The sequence below is a fragment of the Apaloderma vittatum genome, unplaced genomic scaffold (genome assembly GCF_000703405.1).
Source record: "Apaloderma vittatum isolate BGI_N311 unplaced genomic scaffold, ASM70340v1 scaffold1905, whole genome shotgun sequence".
NCBI classification, from domain to species: domain Eukaryota; kingdom Metazoa; phylum Chordata; class Aves; order Trogoniformes; family Trogonidae; genus Apaloderma; species Apaloderma vittatum.
The window spans coordinates 32528-49782 of record NW_009717474.1 but is presented as its reverse complement, the minus strand read 5'-3'; the positions used below and the strand labels follow the sequence as shown (position 1 = coordinate 49782).

Here is a 17255-nt window from a genome sequence, read left to right as displayed (position 1 = left end):
CACATGGTGTAACCGAGCCATCTGTGGCAACGCTCTGATCTTTGTACTGGGAAGTGAGCGACATCTGCTCCTGGGAGAAGTGTTACTATCACATGCTGACGTTAAATGGCCCTCCTAACAACAGGTATTTTTATTCTGAAATGAGACAACACCTCCTGCTTGATGACACCCAAGCTAGTGGAAAAAGGAGTACACATGCTAAAAGTCTGGTATGGAATTCCTGGACCAAATATGCCTTTTCCTTATATCAGGATAATTTGACACAGTTCAGTGGGACTGCTTACATTTTTTTTGTACCCCATGAGGTGAATTTTAAGAATATTTATTATGGGTAGAGCCAATTGAACCCGTCACTGTCAAAAGAGATCTCAAATACAGAAATCAGTCCATATTTAATGTAACATGCAAAGAGGTTGAATTCAGAGAAGCCTGGACTGGGAATCCAGCTGCCAGTCTTGCAGCCCTCTCTGAAAGGTTTCCATGGATTCTTCTGAGAACTGACCACAATAAACTGGTATTAATTACAGCTGGTCTGTGATAGGAGCAGTCCTTGCAAAGCCACACTGCATTGTAAGTAGCTAGACAGTGTTTGGACAGATGGTTCTATCTTCTTAAAGAAGTTTTAAATTCCCTAAGCTGAAGGCTCTTTGGATGGAAATCAAGGATTACTTGTAACTCTCTGCTTCCTTGCTTGCTTGGAATAGAGACACTGCAGAAAATCGGTTTATAATGGTTAAGTCATCCTTTCTTAGGTAATTTCTTAGAATCTCAATTGTCTTCTTCTTCACTGAACTCAGTTTCTTTTTCACAAGTGCCTTTACTTCTTGCAGTGTTCCTGCTCTTTTTATTAGTCCCATAAATTGCATCACCTTCTGATCATCTCTCAGTAATTTTCCAGTTTATTTACACAGTGTGTGCTGAATGTAGCTTTACCCTGAGAATATGATTATAGTTAAGTTACAGCAAGGAAAGGAAGCAGATATTTGACAGACTGAGGTACCTTGGCTTAGAGCTTTTCTTCTAAGCACCAATTTAAAAACTACATTGTCATGATGAACATAGTAAAAATGTATGTGGAATAGCATAAAAAGGCCAAAGTATTTGTATCAGACTTTATTAGAGAAGAAATATATATATGTGTGTGTGTATATATATATATACAGAAGATTCTATGATGTGTGTTACACAGATGTTCAGGGTAACAATCCCTTGAGATTTAGAATTGTGGGAAGTAGCTCTGGAGACAGCAACTTGAAGGCCATGCAGCTTGAGCGCTTTGGATCAGCTTGCTCAAATAGCTGGTGGCCCTGTGGAACATTTGCAGACAAAGGTGTTACTTCTGTGGATGATTTGACCAGTAGGAGTAGATACCAGCATGCAGTGGACACAAAAGAAAAATGGTAAAATGAGAAATTGTCCTAGATAAATGCAGAACTTCCATATTTAAATGATTGTACTGTTGGACGTCCATAAGTTGAATGCTATTGGGATGAATTTCAGCCATCAAGACCAAGTGGCATGAAATGTCTTGCCCTCGTTCCATTAAACTGCCTTACCTTCCAAAACCTTACAGCTACATGTGGAATCCCTGTTGGGAAAAGCCCCTGTCCTAGGCTAACACCTTACTTCTGACTAGGGACTTGCTTATCTTCCTGGTATTTGGTTCAGGCCAAAATTGTGCTCAGACCCTTCTGACGTTGGACCAATATAGATGATTGAGTTCCAGTGCACAGGGCATAACCTGGCAGAGTTTAATTTACAAGTATAGATGTTTCCCGAGAATTCACTGGCTCTCTTGGTTGGTGGAGGTTCAGCACAAGGCCGTTTCCTGACTGCCTGCTCCTAATGTCCCAGAATTTTCAAGCGTGGTTCATGCTAGAAGATTGATTTACTTTTGTACTGTACTCATTTCCCAGATATTCAGCTCTCTATGCTAGAGCACCATCTCACTACAGTGTTTAAATTTTTTTATTTGGTTGGTTTTTGAGTGGCTTTAAATATTTGATACATTTGTCTTAATTTGTTCAACTTCTGTTGTGTGTGAAATCAAGGCAATTTTTCTTCCCTTCCACTTTTAATCAAGGTGAACTTTGGTGCCCACATTACCCATAATCATCTTCGTGATGGCATTCTTTCCTTTATGCCTTGGAAAGAGGTCAGGGATCTTAAAGAACCGAGTATGAAAGTGCAGGACATCCACCCTAGCTTGCAACAATTGCTGCAGTCATTCCTTTGGAAGATCTCTTTGAAGGGCTGCAAGATCAGAGTGGAATATGTTGGGACTTTCCCAGATGTACTTCCAGGAGTGGTAGGGCCCAGATTCCTCCATAGAGTTGTCTTTGAAACGAAGCTATGAATTGCATGCCAGCACTGTGTGTGCACACAGGTTATGTGCTAGGTGCCTCAGCTCTATCTGTGTGACAGCCAGTGTGCCTGGTTATTCTCTCTGGGAACAGCATTGTAGCAGGAGGAAAAGTACCCTCAGGGTCTGGCTGAGATGAGGTTGCCTGAAGGTCTCTAATCATGAGGATCCCTTGGTGACTTTTTGGCAGAGATCTGTTTTCTGTGAAAAGTGATGCTGTGAGTCACTGTGTGGTCTGACATACAGCGATACCACCATCAGACTCCAAGATTTTTGTGGGGCTCAGCCAGTTCCAGCCATCAGAGGATGTGATCCTTTTAATAAACAAGAACCAGTATGCAAGGCTGGTGCCAATTGTGTTGTGCTGGGTCAGCTGTTTTGCAGTTGGCTGAGGGTGCCATCATGCTGCATTTTGTCTGTGATGGCCAACTCTTCTTCACATCAATCCATCCTGTGAAGCCTCACAACTGTGAGTGACTCTTCAGCAGCCAGGACTGCATCTCCTTTGCAGGGCTTTGCCATGTCTTCTTTACTTCTGTGTGATCTAATGAGCCAGGCATTCCCGGTCAGCCAGGTGTGTAGTTGGGGGGACCTCTGTCTGGCCTGTCTCTCTCTACTAAGGCTCCATGTGAAAGGGAGTCATCTGAAAGCACGCTTTGCGGCTCCTGTCAACATGTGGTCCCCTCACTTTCCTAAAAGCCCACTGTGCAGCATCTGCATGACCTTACACATGAAACATATTTTCAGAGGGGAGGAACCTCAGAGTTCTGCACCTGTGATATATAACATATTATAGTGTAATTATAAGTGAGAATGCATTAGAGATCATTCTCTGTCTAGCTGCTATACCAGTCTTCATAGACTCCTAAAGATCAATCTGATTTTTGTTAGGTACTTCCTCACATTCTTTTCATTTCTTTAAATGTCTTTCCAAATATTTTTTGGTCATTTCTTTAAACAAGAAGCAGGCATCTGTGTTTGCCACAGCTTTTACTCCTGGCTGGTTAGCCTTGGGGACTCAGCAAACACTCTTGAAATTCTCTGATGCCAAAAGCAAATTTGGCAGTGAAACTTCAAAGATCTGTAATTAAGGCAATGGGTATGGAAAAGCAGATTCAGATCCTATGTCTGGATTCACTAAGTAATCGGCAGTGAACTCTGCATGGTCAGAATTGAGAAAGAGGAGATGGATGGGACTCTGGTTGTAGCCAAGTGCTCCTGCCATTCTTGGGCAACCAACTCCCTTTGCACCTATGCCCACATTGGGGCATAGCTGTGGAGGAGCGATGAGAAGGAGAACAGTTCTATAACATGCACAGGAAGAAACACATTAAATAGTTCCTGCAGGAAAAGCTACAAGTGTTACCATGCTCTCTCCCTGCAGGTCAATTCTTCCCAGTTTAAATGCCAAGCATACCATCAAATGTAGATAGTGATACCTAAGTACCACGCAGGGGCACAAGAAGGGTCTGTGATGAGTGTGAAAAAGCTCCATATTCTGTCTGTGACTTGTCCACCCACCCATATGATGGTACTAGAGACCTCAGAAAGCTTTTCCATGTCTGTCAGGTCCCTAATACTCTTGTCTGCAATGTCTGGCTCTGAAAGAGCTCCTTTTACTGTTCTCAATTAACTGACATGTAACCTGAGTATTTTTGCTAGAAAACAGGAGGCTTTATCCGCAGCCAATTTTCAAGGAAATTGGCTGTTTAAAACCACATCCTAAGTAGCTGGCTATACATACTAGCCTTAGCTGACCTAAATTGAAATTACTGTCTGTCATCTCTTTGTTTCTGTAGTCTTTATCTGTAAATAATCAGCTGTTTTGTTTACTAGATGTTGGTCATGGGCACTGTATTTCCACTACATTAGGTCTACTCAGGGGAAAGTAATAGCTCTGGATTGAAGCATAAGCCATTTGTTTTCCTATAATGAGAACACTCTGCTGCATACTTTCTAACTAATTAGATGAATTATGCTTTATTTGCCTTGAGAAGAACCGTACTTAAAAGCAACTTTCTGAAGAGGAAATGAGGCAGAGAGCACACACGGGAAAAAAAGGGTCTATTCCCATTAATGCTGCCTGAGCTGCCTTTTCACACATTTCTCAACTGAGCAATCCTGATGCTTGTTGCGGGAAATGTACCAGGCTAAAAATTAATTGCAGGCTAATTACTTTATGTCAAGAAGCTGCCCAATTATTTCTCAGATTTCCCACAATGGCAGTTCTTAAAGTAGTCCTGTACCTTCCTTCCTTCAAGACTGTATTGGAGGATTTTATCAGTGGCAAACAGAACTGGGATAAGCCCTTTTGTCAGAATAAAACTGCAGAGATCAGGTGCTTTTTAAAGAGCTATTGTCATGACTTTGATACCTTCAGTGGTTTAATTTTGTGGTGGTCACTCATATCCATTTATTATACTGCCATTGAAATCACAGAGGGATGAGTATACAGGCCAGGGGTTACTCTGTGCATCTGTATGTATAGGCTCTTCCCTAGCGTTATTCACTGATGCTCTGTTCCGAAGAGGGATTTCAAACACCTTGGTTTTAAAATTATGCCGTACACCCAATGAACACCTTGTTCCTTAAAGGAATTGTTGCCAGGATGTTTCACCTCTTGGCCTATGTCTTGCTTAGAATAAATTATATTTCCTTTACAGAAGGAATTCATTCTTATATTCTCCTTAATTATGCTAAGCAATCCCTTCCATTTCTTTATCTGAAAGGATGGAAGCTTTTTGCATTTTTTTTTAAATTGAACTCTCAACCTTAATCTTCTCGGTAGTTCCTCATGTGTGAGATTCATTTTGTGGGAATTCTCTGCTTTTTCTCCATTTTAAATGTCCTCATACAGTAATGCCTTGAAATCGGCATTCTATGATGTATGTTACCGTCTTTTGCTAATGCTCCTAGAGAAGCCTAATATCCCAGTGCCTGTTAAATGCTACTGTGCACCAGAAGAGACTGGGGTTTTTTAGGGCTTGCAAAAATAATAATAATTAAAAAAAGGCTGGCAACATCTGGTCAAAATAGTGTCATTTCGATGATTCTATCAATTGTTAGTTTTGTACCACAGGAGGAGGAAAGGTTAGCTTCCTAGGTCACATTTCAAAACTCAAAAGTTTTCTGGATCAAGTCACCAAAGCGTTTGGCCCTGATGTGGCAGAGCCATGAGCACTCTCGCGAAAGGGGCAGCTTGTTGCAGAGAGGAGCCGCAGCAAGTTGTGGACTCTGCCAGTAAAGTGATGAAAAGCAGCAGCAGCAGCCCAGCTTCACCACGGCTCGCAGTGCTGGGATATGTTTGTTCAACCCTTTGGAAGATGAACCCTTCACGTCAGGGGAGAGCACGGGAAATAGTGTCAGGCAGCGTCACCAAGTGAAGAGGAGGGCTACTTTCTCTCCTACTTGTGTTTCTCAATGAAGTGCAATTCTGCAATGATGCCTGTTACAGTAAGTTGAGTTTTTGGGTATGGGGATTGATAGGTCCAAAAGAGAAAGGACTGCCCAGGCTTCTTTGAAAGGTAGTTGTATGACCAAATTCATGCAAGCTCCTTTTTAAAGTACACCATAGGTTAGGCACTCTACTTTTCATCATTTGTGTGCTTCACTGAAAATACCTCCTAAGGAGGATGCAAAGCCTTTGGCATTTTACGTTGTTCAGTGATTCCTTTATTTGTCAGCTGTGCTGTTCCATAGATGTGCAATTTGCCCTTTCTTTGAGGTTTTGTGCCTTTGTGATATAGAAAAATTGATGGGCAGAAATCTCCGCGAACTATATTACATGTTTTAAGGCAAGAACAGAGAACACTGAGAGTTACAGATGTCCTTTGGGAAGGGAGGTCAAAGCTTAACTGGGCAGGAATAGGGCAAGAGGTGCCCATCAAACACTCTCAGGTATAACGTTGGGAGAAATTATAGAAGTCCTGTTTTCATAGTAAGTGCTTGGCAATGTAAATTGAATTCACAGAGTTCAGATTATTATAAGTAGGAATTGCCTGATTATAACATAAGGAAAAAAACAGTTAATTTCAGAGTGAAATTCTCTCCTGTGTCAAGGGGCAAAAGAGCCTATGCAGCACTTGAATCCTATTTTGATGTTTAAAATGAGAATAGTAGCTATTAGGTTCATTTATTCCGTTTTGGTCAAGGCAGCAGTATTGCCCCTGGAATACATTAGGATGCTCAAAAAAAACACTGAAAGAAACATATGTTATTACTGATTTTCCTCAACTGAATTAATATTGAACACAGTTGATCAACTTGAGATCAAACATTTTTCCTTTCTCTTTGCTAGAATTCTGTGGTAATTAATATATCACTTTTGGAGTATTTCTGACTTGGCCGGTGGTTTCATGTGGTTCCAACAGTATGGCACACCAGCCAAATTCTGTCATTGAATATATTTTATATTGGCAGATGGCTTCTAAAAAGAAAAGACAGAACACGCCTTAGGCCTCCTGCAGTTATTGGTCATTTATTATACAACCTCTGCGTGAGTTAATCAGAATTTAGAGATGCAGTTATTGTTTACCTTCAGACTAAGCGTAATCTTTATGTTAAGCATTCCATGGGCTATAGGAAACAGTATAGAATAAGCTGCATTTGTTTTATCTTTCAGTCTCCTTGCACTTTCCTGTAAAGCACTTGACAAGACTGAAATCTTCAGATGCCATAAAAAAGGCAGCAGACTTTGATTAAACAGCTGTTCCTGATATCTGATTTAATGGTGACGATGAACTAAATGTTCTTGTTATCCAGAAGGTTTCCAGAGCAGCATGCTGATTTGCGAGCATGCATTTAGAATTTGCCTTCATCCTTCAGAGAAATGCAGTGAATCATTGGAGGGGGTGGAAAACTGCAGCTGTTGAGTAGCGTAGGCAATACCTAGCAGCAGGCACAGAAACTGAAGGGGGTATTATCTGCAGTGGGGACGTCAGGAGGAGATGGCACGTAGGCAGAATATAACTGCCCAGATTCAAGCAAAGCTGGCACTGCAGAAATGCTATGCTTCTTTTTATGTGCCGTGACTGAAATGGAGAAAGGGCTGTTAGTTGGTTAATATTCAAGGACCACTTCTTCCATGCTCAAGATCAGTGCATCCCAACAAGTAGGAAATCAAGAAAGAGAGGCAGGAGACCTGCATGGTTAACCAGGGAACTGCGAGGCAAACTCAAGTGGAAGAAGAGAGTCTGTAGATCATGGAAGAAGGGGCTGACACTTGGGTGGAGTATAGAACTGCTGTCAGAGAATGTAGGGAGGCAATTAGAAAAGCTAAGGCGTCCTTGGAATTAAACCTTGCGAGGGAGGTCGAGGACAACAGAAAGGGCTTCTTTAGATACATTGTCAGCAAAATTAACACTGTGTAGGCCCACTGTTGAGTGAGGTAGGTGCCCTGGTGACAGAGGATACAGAGAAGGCAGAGTTACTGAATGCCTTCTTTGCCTCTCTCTGTACTGCTGGAGACTATCCCAGGAACCCCAGACCCCTGAGGCCCCAGAGGAAGTCAGGATAAAGGAAGAGTTTGCCTTAATTGATGAGGGCTGGGTTAGGGATCAATTAGGCAATCTGAAAATCCATAAATCAATGGGCCCTGTTGGGATGCACCTGCAGGTGCTGAGGGAGCTGGCGGAGGTCATTGCTAGGCCACTCTCTGTTGTCGGTAAGTTGTGGGCAACAGGTGAGGTGCCTGAGGACTGGAGGAAAGCGAATGTCACCCCAGTCTTCCAGAAGAGCAGGAAGGAGGACCTGGGTGACTACAGACCAGTCGGCCTCACCTCCATCCCTGGAAACAGGATGAAATAACTTATCCTTGGTACTGTCTCTAGGCATATCAAGAATAAGAGGGTCATTAGGAGCAATCATTGTGGATTTGTCAAGGGAAAGTCACGTTTGACCAACCTGATAGCCTTTTATGAGGACATAACCAGGTGGATAGATGATGGCAGTGCAGTGGATGTGGCTTTCATTAAAACATTTGACACCGTCTCCCACAGTGTCCTTGTAGCTAAACTGAGGAAGTGTGGTCTGGGTGATTGGATAGTGATGTGGATTGCTGTATTAGGTTTGCCTGACCAGATTTCGGTGACGGGGAGGGATTGTAGGAGTGGCTTCTGCAATCTGCTGGAAGCTTCCCCTGAGTTTGAAAGAGGCAATGCCAGCTGGCTCCAAAGATGGACCCACCGCTGGCCAAGGCCGAGCCTGTCAGTGATGGTAGGAGAGGAATGCCTCTGTGAAAACATATTTAAGAAATGGGGAGAAAAGAACTGTGCCACACAACAACTGGCAAAGAGACAGAGGAGTGAGAATCTGTGAAGATACCAAAGTCAATGAAGAAGAGGGGATGAGGATGTGCTCCAGGCACTGGATCAGAGAGTTCCATTGGTCGAGGTGAAGACCATGGTGAGGCAGGCTGTGCCCCTACAGCCCATGGAGGTGACGGGGTGTAGATGTCTACCTGTGGCCCATGGAGGACCCCACACTGGAGCAGGTCGATGCTTGAAGGGCACTGTGACCCCGTGGGAAGCCCGTGCTGGACCAAGTTGCTGCCAGAGCCTGTAGCCTATGGAGAGAGAGAAGCTCACACTGGAGCAGGTTTGCTGGCAGGACTTTTGTGACGCCAGGGGGACAGACACCGGAGTAGTATCCCCCACAAGGGACGCCCACTGGAGCAGTTTGTGAAGAACTGCAGCCTGTGGGAAGGAATCACGTTGCAGAAATTTGTTGAGAGTTGTCCCCCATGGGAGGGACCCCATGCTGGAGCAGAGGAAGAGTGTGAGGGGTCCTCCCTCTGAAGAGGAAGGAACAACACAGACAACGTGTGATGAACTGACCACAGCCCCCATTCCCTGTCCCTGTGTGCTGCTCAGGGGGAAGAGGTGGATAAATTGGGATTGATGTTAAGCCCGGGAAGAAGGGAGGGATGGGGAGAAGGTGGGGGTTTTTTTTAAGATCTGTTTTTATTTCTTGCTACTCTTGTCTGATTTGTTCTTTAATAAATTTAACTAATTTCCCCAAAATCAAGTCTGTTTTTCCCAGGATGGTACATACGGGTGATCTCCCTGTCCTTATCTCAAAACATGGGCCCTTCCTTGTATTTTCTCCCTCTGTCTAGCAGCGAAGGGGGGATGATAGAGCAGCTGTGTGGGCACCTGGCCCCCAGCCAGCATCAAACCACCACAACTGTGAACTGGTTGAATGAAAGAAGTCAGAAAGTTGTAGTCAATGGCACAGAGTCTAGCTGGAGGCCAATATCTAGTGGAGTCCCTCAGGGGTCGGTACTGGGACCAGTACTATTCAATGTAGTCATCAACACCCTGGATGAGGGAACAGAGCGCACTGCCAGCAAATTTGCTGATGACACAAAACTAAGACGAGTGGCTGACACACCAGAAGGCTGTGCTGCCATTCAGCGACACCTGGAGAGACTGGACAGTTGGATGGGGAGAAGTTTAATGAAATACAACAGGAGCAAGTGTAGAGTCTTGCCTCTGGGAAAGAAGAGTCCCATGTACAGTACAGGTTGGGGACTTACCTGCTGGAGAGCAGCGTAGGAGAAAGAGACCTGGAGGTTCCAGTGGACAGCAGGATGACCATGAGCCAGCAATGGGCCCTCGTGGCCAAGAAGGCCAATGGCATCCTGGGGTGGATTAGAAGGGGGGTGGCTGGTAGGTTGAGAGAGGTTCTCCTCCTCTACTCTGCCCTGGTGAGGCCGCATCTGGAATATTGTGTCCAGTCCTGGGCCCCTCAGTTCAAGAAGGACAGGAAACTGCTTGAAAGAGTCTAGTGCAGAGCCACAAAGATGCTAGAGTGGAACATCTCCCTTAATGAGGAAAGGATGAAAGTGCTGGGTCTCTTTAGCTTGGAGAAGAGGAGACTAAGGGGTGACCTCATGAATGTTTATAAATATGTAAAGGGTGATTGTAAGGAGGACAGAGACAGGCTCTTCTCAGAGGTAGGACAAGGGACAATGGATGCAAGCTGGAGCATAGGAGGTTTCATGTAAACATAAGGGAAAGCTTTTTCACGGTGAGGGTGATGGAGCCCTGGCACAGGCTGCCTCCAGAGGTTGTGGAGTCTCCTTCTCTGGAGACTTTCAAATCCTGCCTGGATGTATGCCTGTATGACTACTCTAGGTGGTCCTGCTTTGGTGGGGGGGCTTGACTAGATGATCTTTTGAGATCCCTTCCAGTCCCTAACACTCTGTGATTCTGTGATTCTTCCTCTGCCTTTGCATTATTTATGCCAAACAAGTAGAAAATAACTCTGACTGGGTGGAGTTTTAGACTCTCTTTACAATAGAACAGACAAATCCAGAATTATTTCTAAAACTCGTACAGAATAGCTTTGGCCGTAGATGCTTTCTCGGGGATACCTTTCCATTTTGTGTCTCGTCAGACTTTGCTCGTGTGTCATTTTTCGTGAAGTGATGCATATTTGGACAGCCAATCTAGTATCCACATGTTAGAAGACTAGCTTTTTACAGACATCAATGCTGTTAGGACCAAGCTCTGAACGTAAGTCATTGGGAATTGAGTTTGTGCAATCCAGCTGGCTCTCACCAGCATCTTTGCCCATGATTAGCTTTCTCTGTCTAGAAATCTATTCTCTGGCCTAAACTACATTGCTGAAAGATGCATGTAGCTGGGTACATCTGAGAGAAATGAAATGGCATTATCATATCCTTCTGTTAACTTGCCCAAGTTTCAGATTTGTGAAGGATGTGTTCCTCTGTGTTAAAGAAAAATACATGAAGTCAAGATCAGAGCGTGCTGCATAGTGGGGAAGGCTAACGACTTTCTTACAACCTCTTTATCCCGAAGAACACTGAGCTTTATTGAGATTTGATTGTCAGATTGTAATCCCTTAGTCAAACAAAAATATATTTCTATTAGTATCAATTTAATCTTTAATATGTCTTTTTCTTTTAGTATGTTTAATTTATGTCACACAATTTCCTCTCTTATATAAGCACTGGGCAGATCAAAGACAGAACAATCTCTAGAAATCTAACCACAGGGCTGTGTGATAATAAAGAGATTTACAAACTTGGTTTTACTAGTGATTAAACTACAGAGTAGAGGAAACACCCAAAAAGCACAGAGCTACTGAGAAGCCACCTGCCCCATCCTCCTGCCTCAAGGCAGGTTCAGCTGTTCCCTGCCTTTCCTGGCAGTGCTTATAGACACAGTTCAGAATTGCCTCCACAGGCAGTGGCCCACAGCATCCAGCAATCTGGCCCAGTACTTGGTTGCTCCTGTCAGTAGAGTAGTTACCTTTGAAGTGTGATTTTCGTTTGAAATCTAGATTATAGATCAAATCGCGGAGCCTCTCTATTCTCTTTGTTCTTTCTACCCTTCTTGTTGCCACTCTTCCTCCAAAAGGGAGGAGCTTTATTGACTTAACTGTTATTATTTTCCAGTTGAAGTTGCTGAAGTACAATAATGCTGGCCAGCAATACAACTTCAACAAACTCACATAGTGTTTTGAAATTCAGGCTTCATCTTCTTTGCCTTTGGGATTCACGAAATAAAAGGCCTCCAAGGAGAACCTGCAATAGCCATCAGCTTTCATGGTTCAAGCAGAACTGCACCCAGACCTGCTGTATTGTTGTTAGTGACTCTGAGCTGCTCACACAGTAAAAATCAGAACCGTGGAAACTGCTGTTTTCATCTAGGCAACTTTCAGGTGAAGACAGCATAGATTTCCTTTTCCTTTTCGAAGATTTCTGTACAGTTGCCTTGCTGTTGAGGGTACCTGCTATCTCAGATCTTAGGCAAAGCAGGGTGCCAGATGCTGGTTTTGGACAAGTCATCAGATAGAACAGTAAATGGAAATGCAGAGATCTTTATAGTGGACAGATGCGCAGTCCTGTCATTCTGCAGAAGGCTGGGCAAGAAACGCGTTGGAAAGAGCTATGGATCATAGTCATAAAAAAAAGGCTGGAAGATAGCTTGAGAGGCCAACTAGCTGCGCACTTTTCCAGTCATGAAAAATTGCTGGTGGCAGTGAACAGCTTTAGCAGTATGGGTTATTGAGATTCCTCATCTTTCCATCTCAAAAGCAGTTTCCCACAGGACTCATCTAAGATGAAAAAGAGTGACAGTAAGCAAGGAGCAGCAGAGGAAGAGGAGGAGCCAGAATGTGCCCTGTTCCCCTCCTCTCCTCAGTGTAGAACCATCAAGAATATTGCTTGAGAAGAAAATTGCTTCACAGGCTTTCCCACTCCATACTCTGCCCTTGTCCTCTTTAGCTCCTGTTATGGTCCTACAGGCAGCCTTTGAGGTCAAATAGCATGCAGTTGCAGGAGACGTGGAAATACAGGAATTTCAGTGGCTATCCCAGGAAATTAATCTCTTCAGAGCAATGCGTTGCCGCCTATATTTTTGTTCTCTTTTCCCTGTGAGGTTTTCCCATGTGAAGGAACAAGTGAATTAACTGTTTTATCATCTCACCTGTGTCCTTCCTCTGAAAGAACCAGGCATTCCCTTTTGTGCCAGTTTCATTGATTGATGTAGTCAATCTGGCTGCTAATCAAAGTGATCTCAGTAGCCTAATTCTGTACCTGATCTTTCTCTGTTTGTGCTTCAAGGTCTTTGACAGGGTCCGAGAAGATTACCCTAATTTCCACGAGAAGATTAAGCCTATTAATGCTGAACTCACTCAGCCCAAGCTGGCCATCAGTGCTGAAGATGAGGAGGAGCTTCTGACCCGGGTCAATATTGTCTTCCACTGTGCAGCAACAGTTCGCTTTGATGAACCCCTGAAGTATGTCCTGCTTTCTGCTTTCTGTATTTACTAAGCGTGATTCAGAATGAGCAACAGCCCATAACACTCCGTTCAGTGCACCTCTTGTTATAGCTGCAGTAATAATTCTCCATTTACATTTTCATGCTACATGTTGCTCTGCGCTGAATGTGCAGTGTAAATGCTCTGAAAATGTCATGTGCATATGCACATCAGAAGTGAAGCATCTTGGCAGATTTCCATGGGAACAGAAGGAGGTGCTGCAAGTTTGGGTTGTAGCATAGTAAGGGAGTTAAGTATGACCTAAAATTTCAGTAGGGAGAAGTGTTTTTTAGGTCAAGAGGGAGATGTTTTGGCAGAACTAGATGGAGACAGCTTGAAGGGAAACTGTTGTGTCTGTCTCTAAAGCTAGTGTTAATGGCCTTCCTTTGTCACGGAGTAACTGAAGAGGGAAATGAGATATTGTTTAAGAAAATAGCCTAACACAAGCTTTAAAATACCCAGCACTCAGTGTAATTAACTGTTGACAATAAATGCTCGGTTTCTGAAGGAGCTCCCTTGAGAGTGCCTGCCCAGACAGGCTTTCCATTAAGAAAGAACAGCAGAAATAAGCCACAAAACCAAGATGAGATGTGTAAGAGCTTCCATGCGAATTGTAAAGGTCCACAAATCAAGGTGGATGATCTGGATTGACAGATCGTCATGGTTTCTTGAAAAATGCTAGAGCTGTAAGAGTAGAAAACACAATTATTGATACCAGTCTTCATTTGCTCATACATAGGCTAAACAGATATTCACTGTTTCCACCATAAATAATTGCTTTTCATTTTCCAATAACTAATTAGAGAACCCAGCAGAAGGGAAGCAGCTCTTGATTTAGTCTTGAGCCATGTTTAGAACCTGGCTCAAGATATAAGTAGCAAAGCAGTGCACTGCATTAATAGCCATAAGTGTTCTTAAATCAATAAACAGATGAACATACTATAAAAGTAATTCACAGTGGGTGTAACATCAAAGGGAAACTAGATTTTTAATGAGGAGGATAGCTAGAAAGAAATTAAAAGAAAAATTAAAATGGTCATCTGTTTGCAGGCAATGTAGAAACTATTTAAATGTCGATTGCATGTGATTTGTCAAACTCTCTAACAGAAAAAGGAAAATCGAATATAATTAAACTGCAAAATACAAGAAGTTGTTAAAATCAAATTATTCCTATCTGAATAATAAAATATATCATATGTGCAAGTTAAATGTGAAAGCGCAGTATTGCTGCTCAGGTAAGAATTTTGAGCAGCAACTTGCTAATGACACAGAAAAATAAAAATATATTTTAAACATGGCAGAAGGCCAAAGCCTACTACATATGTAGAGCCAATAGATAAGGGAAGTGGAAAAGCAGTGCTATCAAGATACTGGAAAAGCAGCAACAGAGAAACTAAATGAATTATTGGCGTCAACATGCAGTACATTTAGGAAATTCTCCAGATGGAACTCTTGAAGGCAGAAATCTGAGAAACTGTGTTATATTGCAATATTAGTAGATGCTGTTTTAATATAAATGGAAAAGATAAAGAGTAACAAATCACCTGGGTTAGATGATATTCCCCTAGAAGGCCAAAGGAACTCTGAATTAATCTGTACTGGGCCTGTATTCTGAGGGCCATTCTGTTCACCCTCTCTCAGAAGGGATGCAATCGATTAGAATTGTACACAGAAGAGTGACTTTCATATGAAGCGTAGCTGAAGTAGAAATATTCCTCCTGCTAGAAGGGCAGGAGGAGATAGTAATCTATAGCAAATGCTATTCTTTAATAGCAGCATGCTAAAAATAATTTTTAAAAAGCATCTCTAGCTTTGGATACTGTGATCCAAATATCCAGACTTTAATCATATTCATAGCTTCTGTTTTCATTCAGCTGGACTCTTTACAATTTTTCTCCAACGTTAGCATAATTAATTTTTTTAGTGTGCACTGTACTTGATACCATTGTTGTACGTGTTGTTAAAAGCTTCTACTCCTGGGCTGAACAGATTGCATATTCCTTAGTCTTTTCCCCTCTGTGCAGCAATGTCTTTCTTCCAGTACAAAGCGTACAAAAGCGTGCAACCAAGTTGAACATCTGTTCACTGAGATCCACTGTAGATAGTCTCTAGGACAACTTGTAGCTGTGCTGAGTGCTTCAAGGTCAACCTTGCTAACCAGGATGCTTTTTGTTCTTGTGCTTATCAGTTCTACATTCTTGGGGTATTTAAGCTGTTATCTCTAATTGTGCCTTCTTTCATTGTGAACCTGTTTTTCTGCGCCCAAGGACCCTTTGCTGCTTCCTGAAACCATGTGTTTTTCTGGTTTTGCAGTGGTCCCTGAAGGTGAGAGTTGGTACCATAGGGACCATAATGCCTCAGTGTGTTGGAAATATCTGCTCCAAGAAAGGGTGGCAAATATGTTGAGATGTTACCTCTGATCCTTTGTATTGAATAAAAATACTTGCGAGATATTCTGTGGCCAGAACAGCAAATCCAACAGCATTCTTCTAAAAGCTGGTTTAGGCCTTGCATTCCATTGAAGCCTTCCGCTTTGCTGTGACCCCTTGTCTTCCTTTATTTGCCTTTTTCGTTACCTGGGGTTTGGGTAATGCTGAGCTTTAATATATTCTTTCCAGTGAAATGCATTTTTTTGTTTCTTTCTTTTTTTCCCCTGCCCTCTTTAGACATGCCCTGCAACTGAATGCGATGGGCACGCAGCGGCTCCTAGAGCTAGCTCGGCAGATGCAGAACCTCGAGGCCTTCGTCCACATCTCCACCGCCTATGCAAACTGCATCCGGAAATACATAGACGAAGTCATCTACCCACCCCCAATTGACCCCAGGAAGCTCTTTGATTTAGTAGAGTAAGTAGGAATGGCTTCACCTCTTCTGACGTTGGTTTTGCTTCATTCTACAGAAGACATCCAAAGTGTTCATATAACCTTGTCTGTACGCACTGTGCCAGCAAGAAATGCTGGCTATCATGAGAGCAAGACCATGGGAAAAGAGATCACTTTCATTTTAAGTGGTTTTGAGAGGTACTTTCCAGAGAATACCATCCAGTAAGTCTGTCCTTTCTGTGTTTTCTCTTGAAACTAGCATTACTGAGATTTTTTGAAAGCAGAAGTAGAGAGTCTGTTTCGGAGCCTTTTTATCTTAGAGAGCTGCTGAAGTCGTGCTTTATAAACCTTTGGTTGAACTTAACAATACTTTTACAAATACGAAAGTATTAGAAAATAGCAAAAAACATACTTAATAACCCTGTGATTTCAACTACCTCTAAATTTTTCTGTGTACTATTTTAAAAAAAAGACTGCGATTTCGTAAGAGTCCGGCATTGAATAAGTTATGTACGTACGTGTGCATTTGCTATCAGGAATGGAGCTGTCATGCTTTTTTCTGTAAGACTCAGCTCTGATGCTACCTTAGTAAGAACTGAAATTTTTTGTGTACATTATATTAATTTCTTTACCTCTTCAGCTTCCCAACATTGCTTCTACTTATTTCAACAATCCCGTATTATACCAGAGTTATTACACCAGAATCAGAAACAGGTTGTTGTAGAAGGAGTCCTGTGTGAGAGTTTGAGGACTTTGAGGAAACAACAAAAAGACTTGACTGAATATACTGAAATGAAGCATAATTAGAAAGAATAACAAAATCTGCTGATAAAAGCTCCAGGACACCTTCTGCTTAGAAGGATTTTCCCACAGCTGTAACTTTTTTTTTCATTGATTTTCTAGTGCTATTCCACTTGTGTGATTTAAGCAACTGACCTGCAAACTAGTAACCCAAAGAGCTGTTATAAAATCTTTCTTCTCCTTAATTTAAAGTAATAGGATATGACATGAATTAATGTCTGGCAGGAGAACCACTGAGGTTTTTTATCAAAAAATTGTTTGCAAAAAAAAAAAAATAATTCGACTATGCACTACTCCAACAAATTTAGTACAGATCAGGGCTTTCTTCTTTACTTTTTTCAGTAGTCCATATTGTTGGATATGTTTACTTCTAGCAAGTAGTTATCTATCATTTATCATTTATTCAGCGAGTGGAGTGTGATAAATACATAAGAAATGCCCTAATGCATTAGAGCAATGGACTGCCTGGCCCAAAATCTTAC

General features: G+C 42.4%; 1 protein-coding gene across 1 annotated transcript in view; it reads left to right on the top strand.

Annotated features, from left to right (window-relative positions):
* Positions 1 to 12953: 12953 nt before the first annotated feature.
* LOC104274304 (fatty acyl-CoA reductase 1-like) overlaps positions 12954 to 17255 on the top strand; it is a gene marked incomplete at its 5' end in the record, with an annotated part of 29833 nt that continues 25531 nt past the window's right edge. Inside the window, 2 exons of the mRNA XM_009869899.1 lie at positions 12954 to 13129; positions 15817 to 15996. Of these exons, the coding sequence (XP_009868201.1) occupies positions 12954 to 13129; positions 15817 to 15996 (356 nt within the window). The remainder of the gene's footprint in view (positions 13130 to 15816; positions 15997 to 17255) is intronic.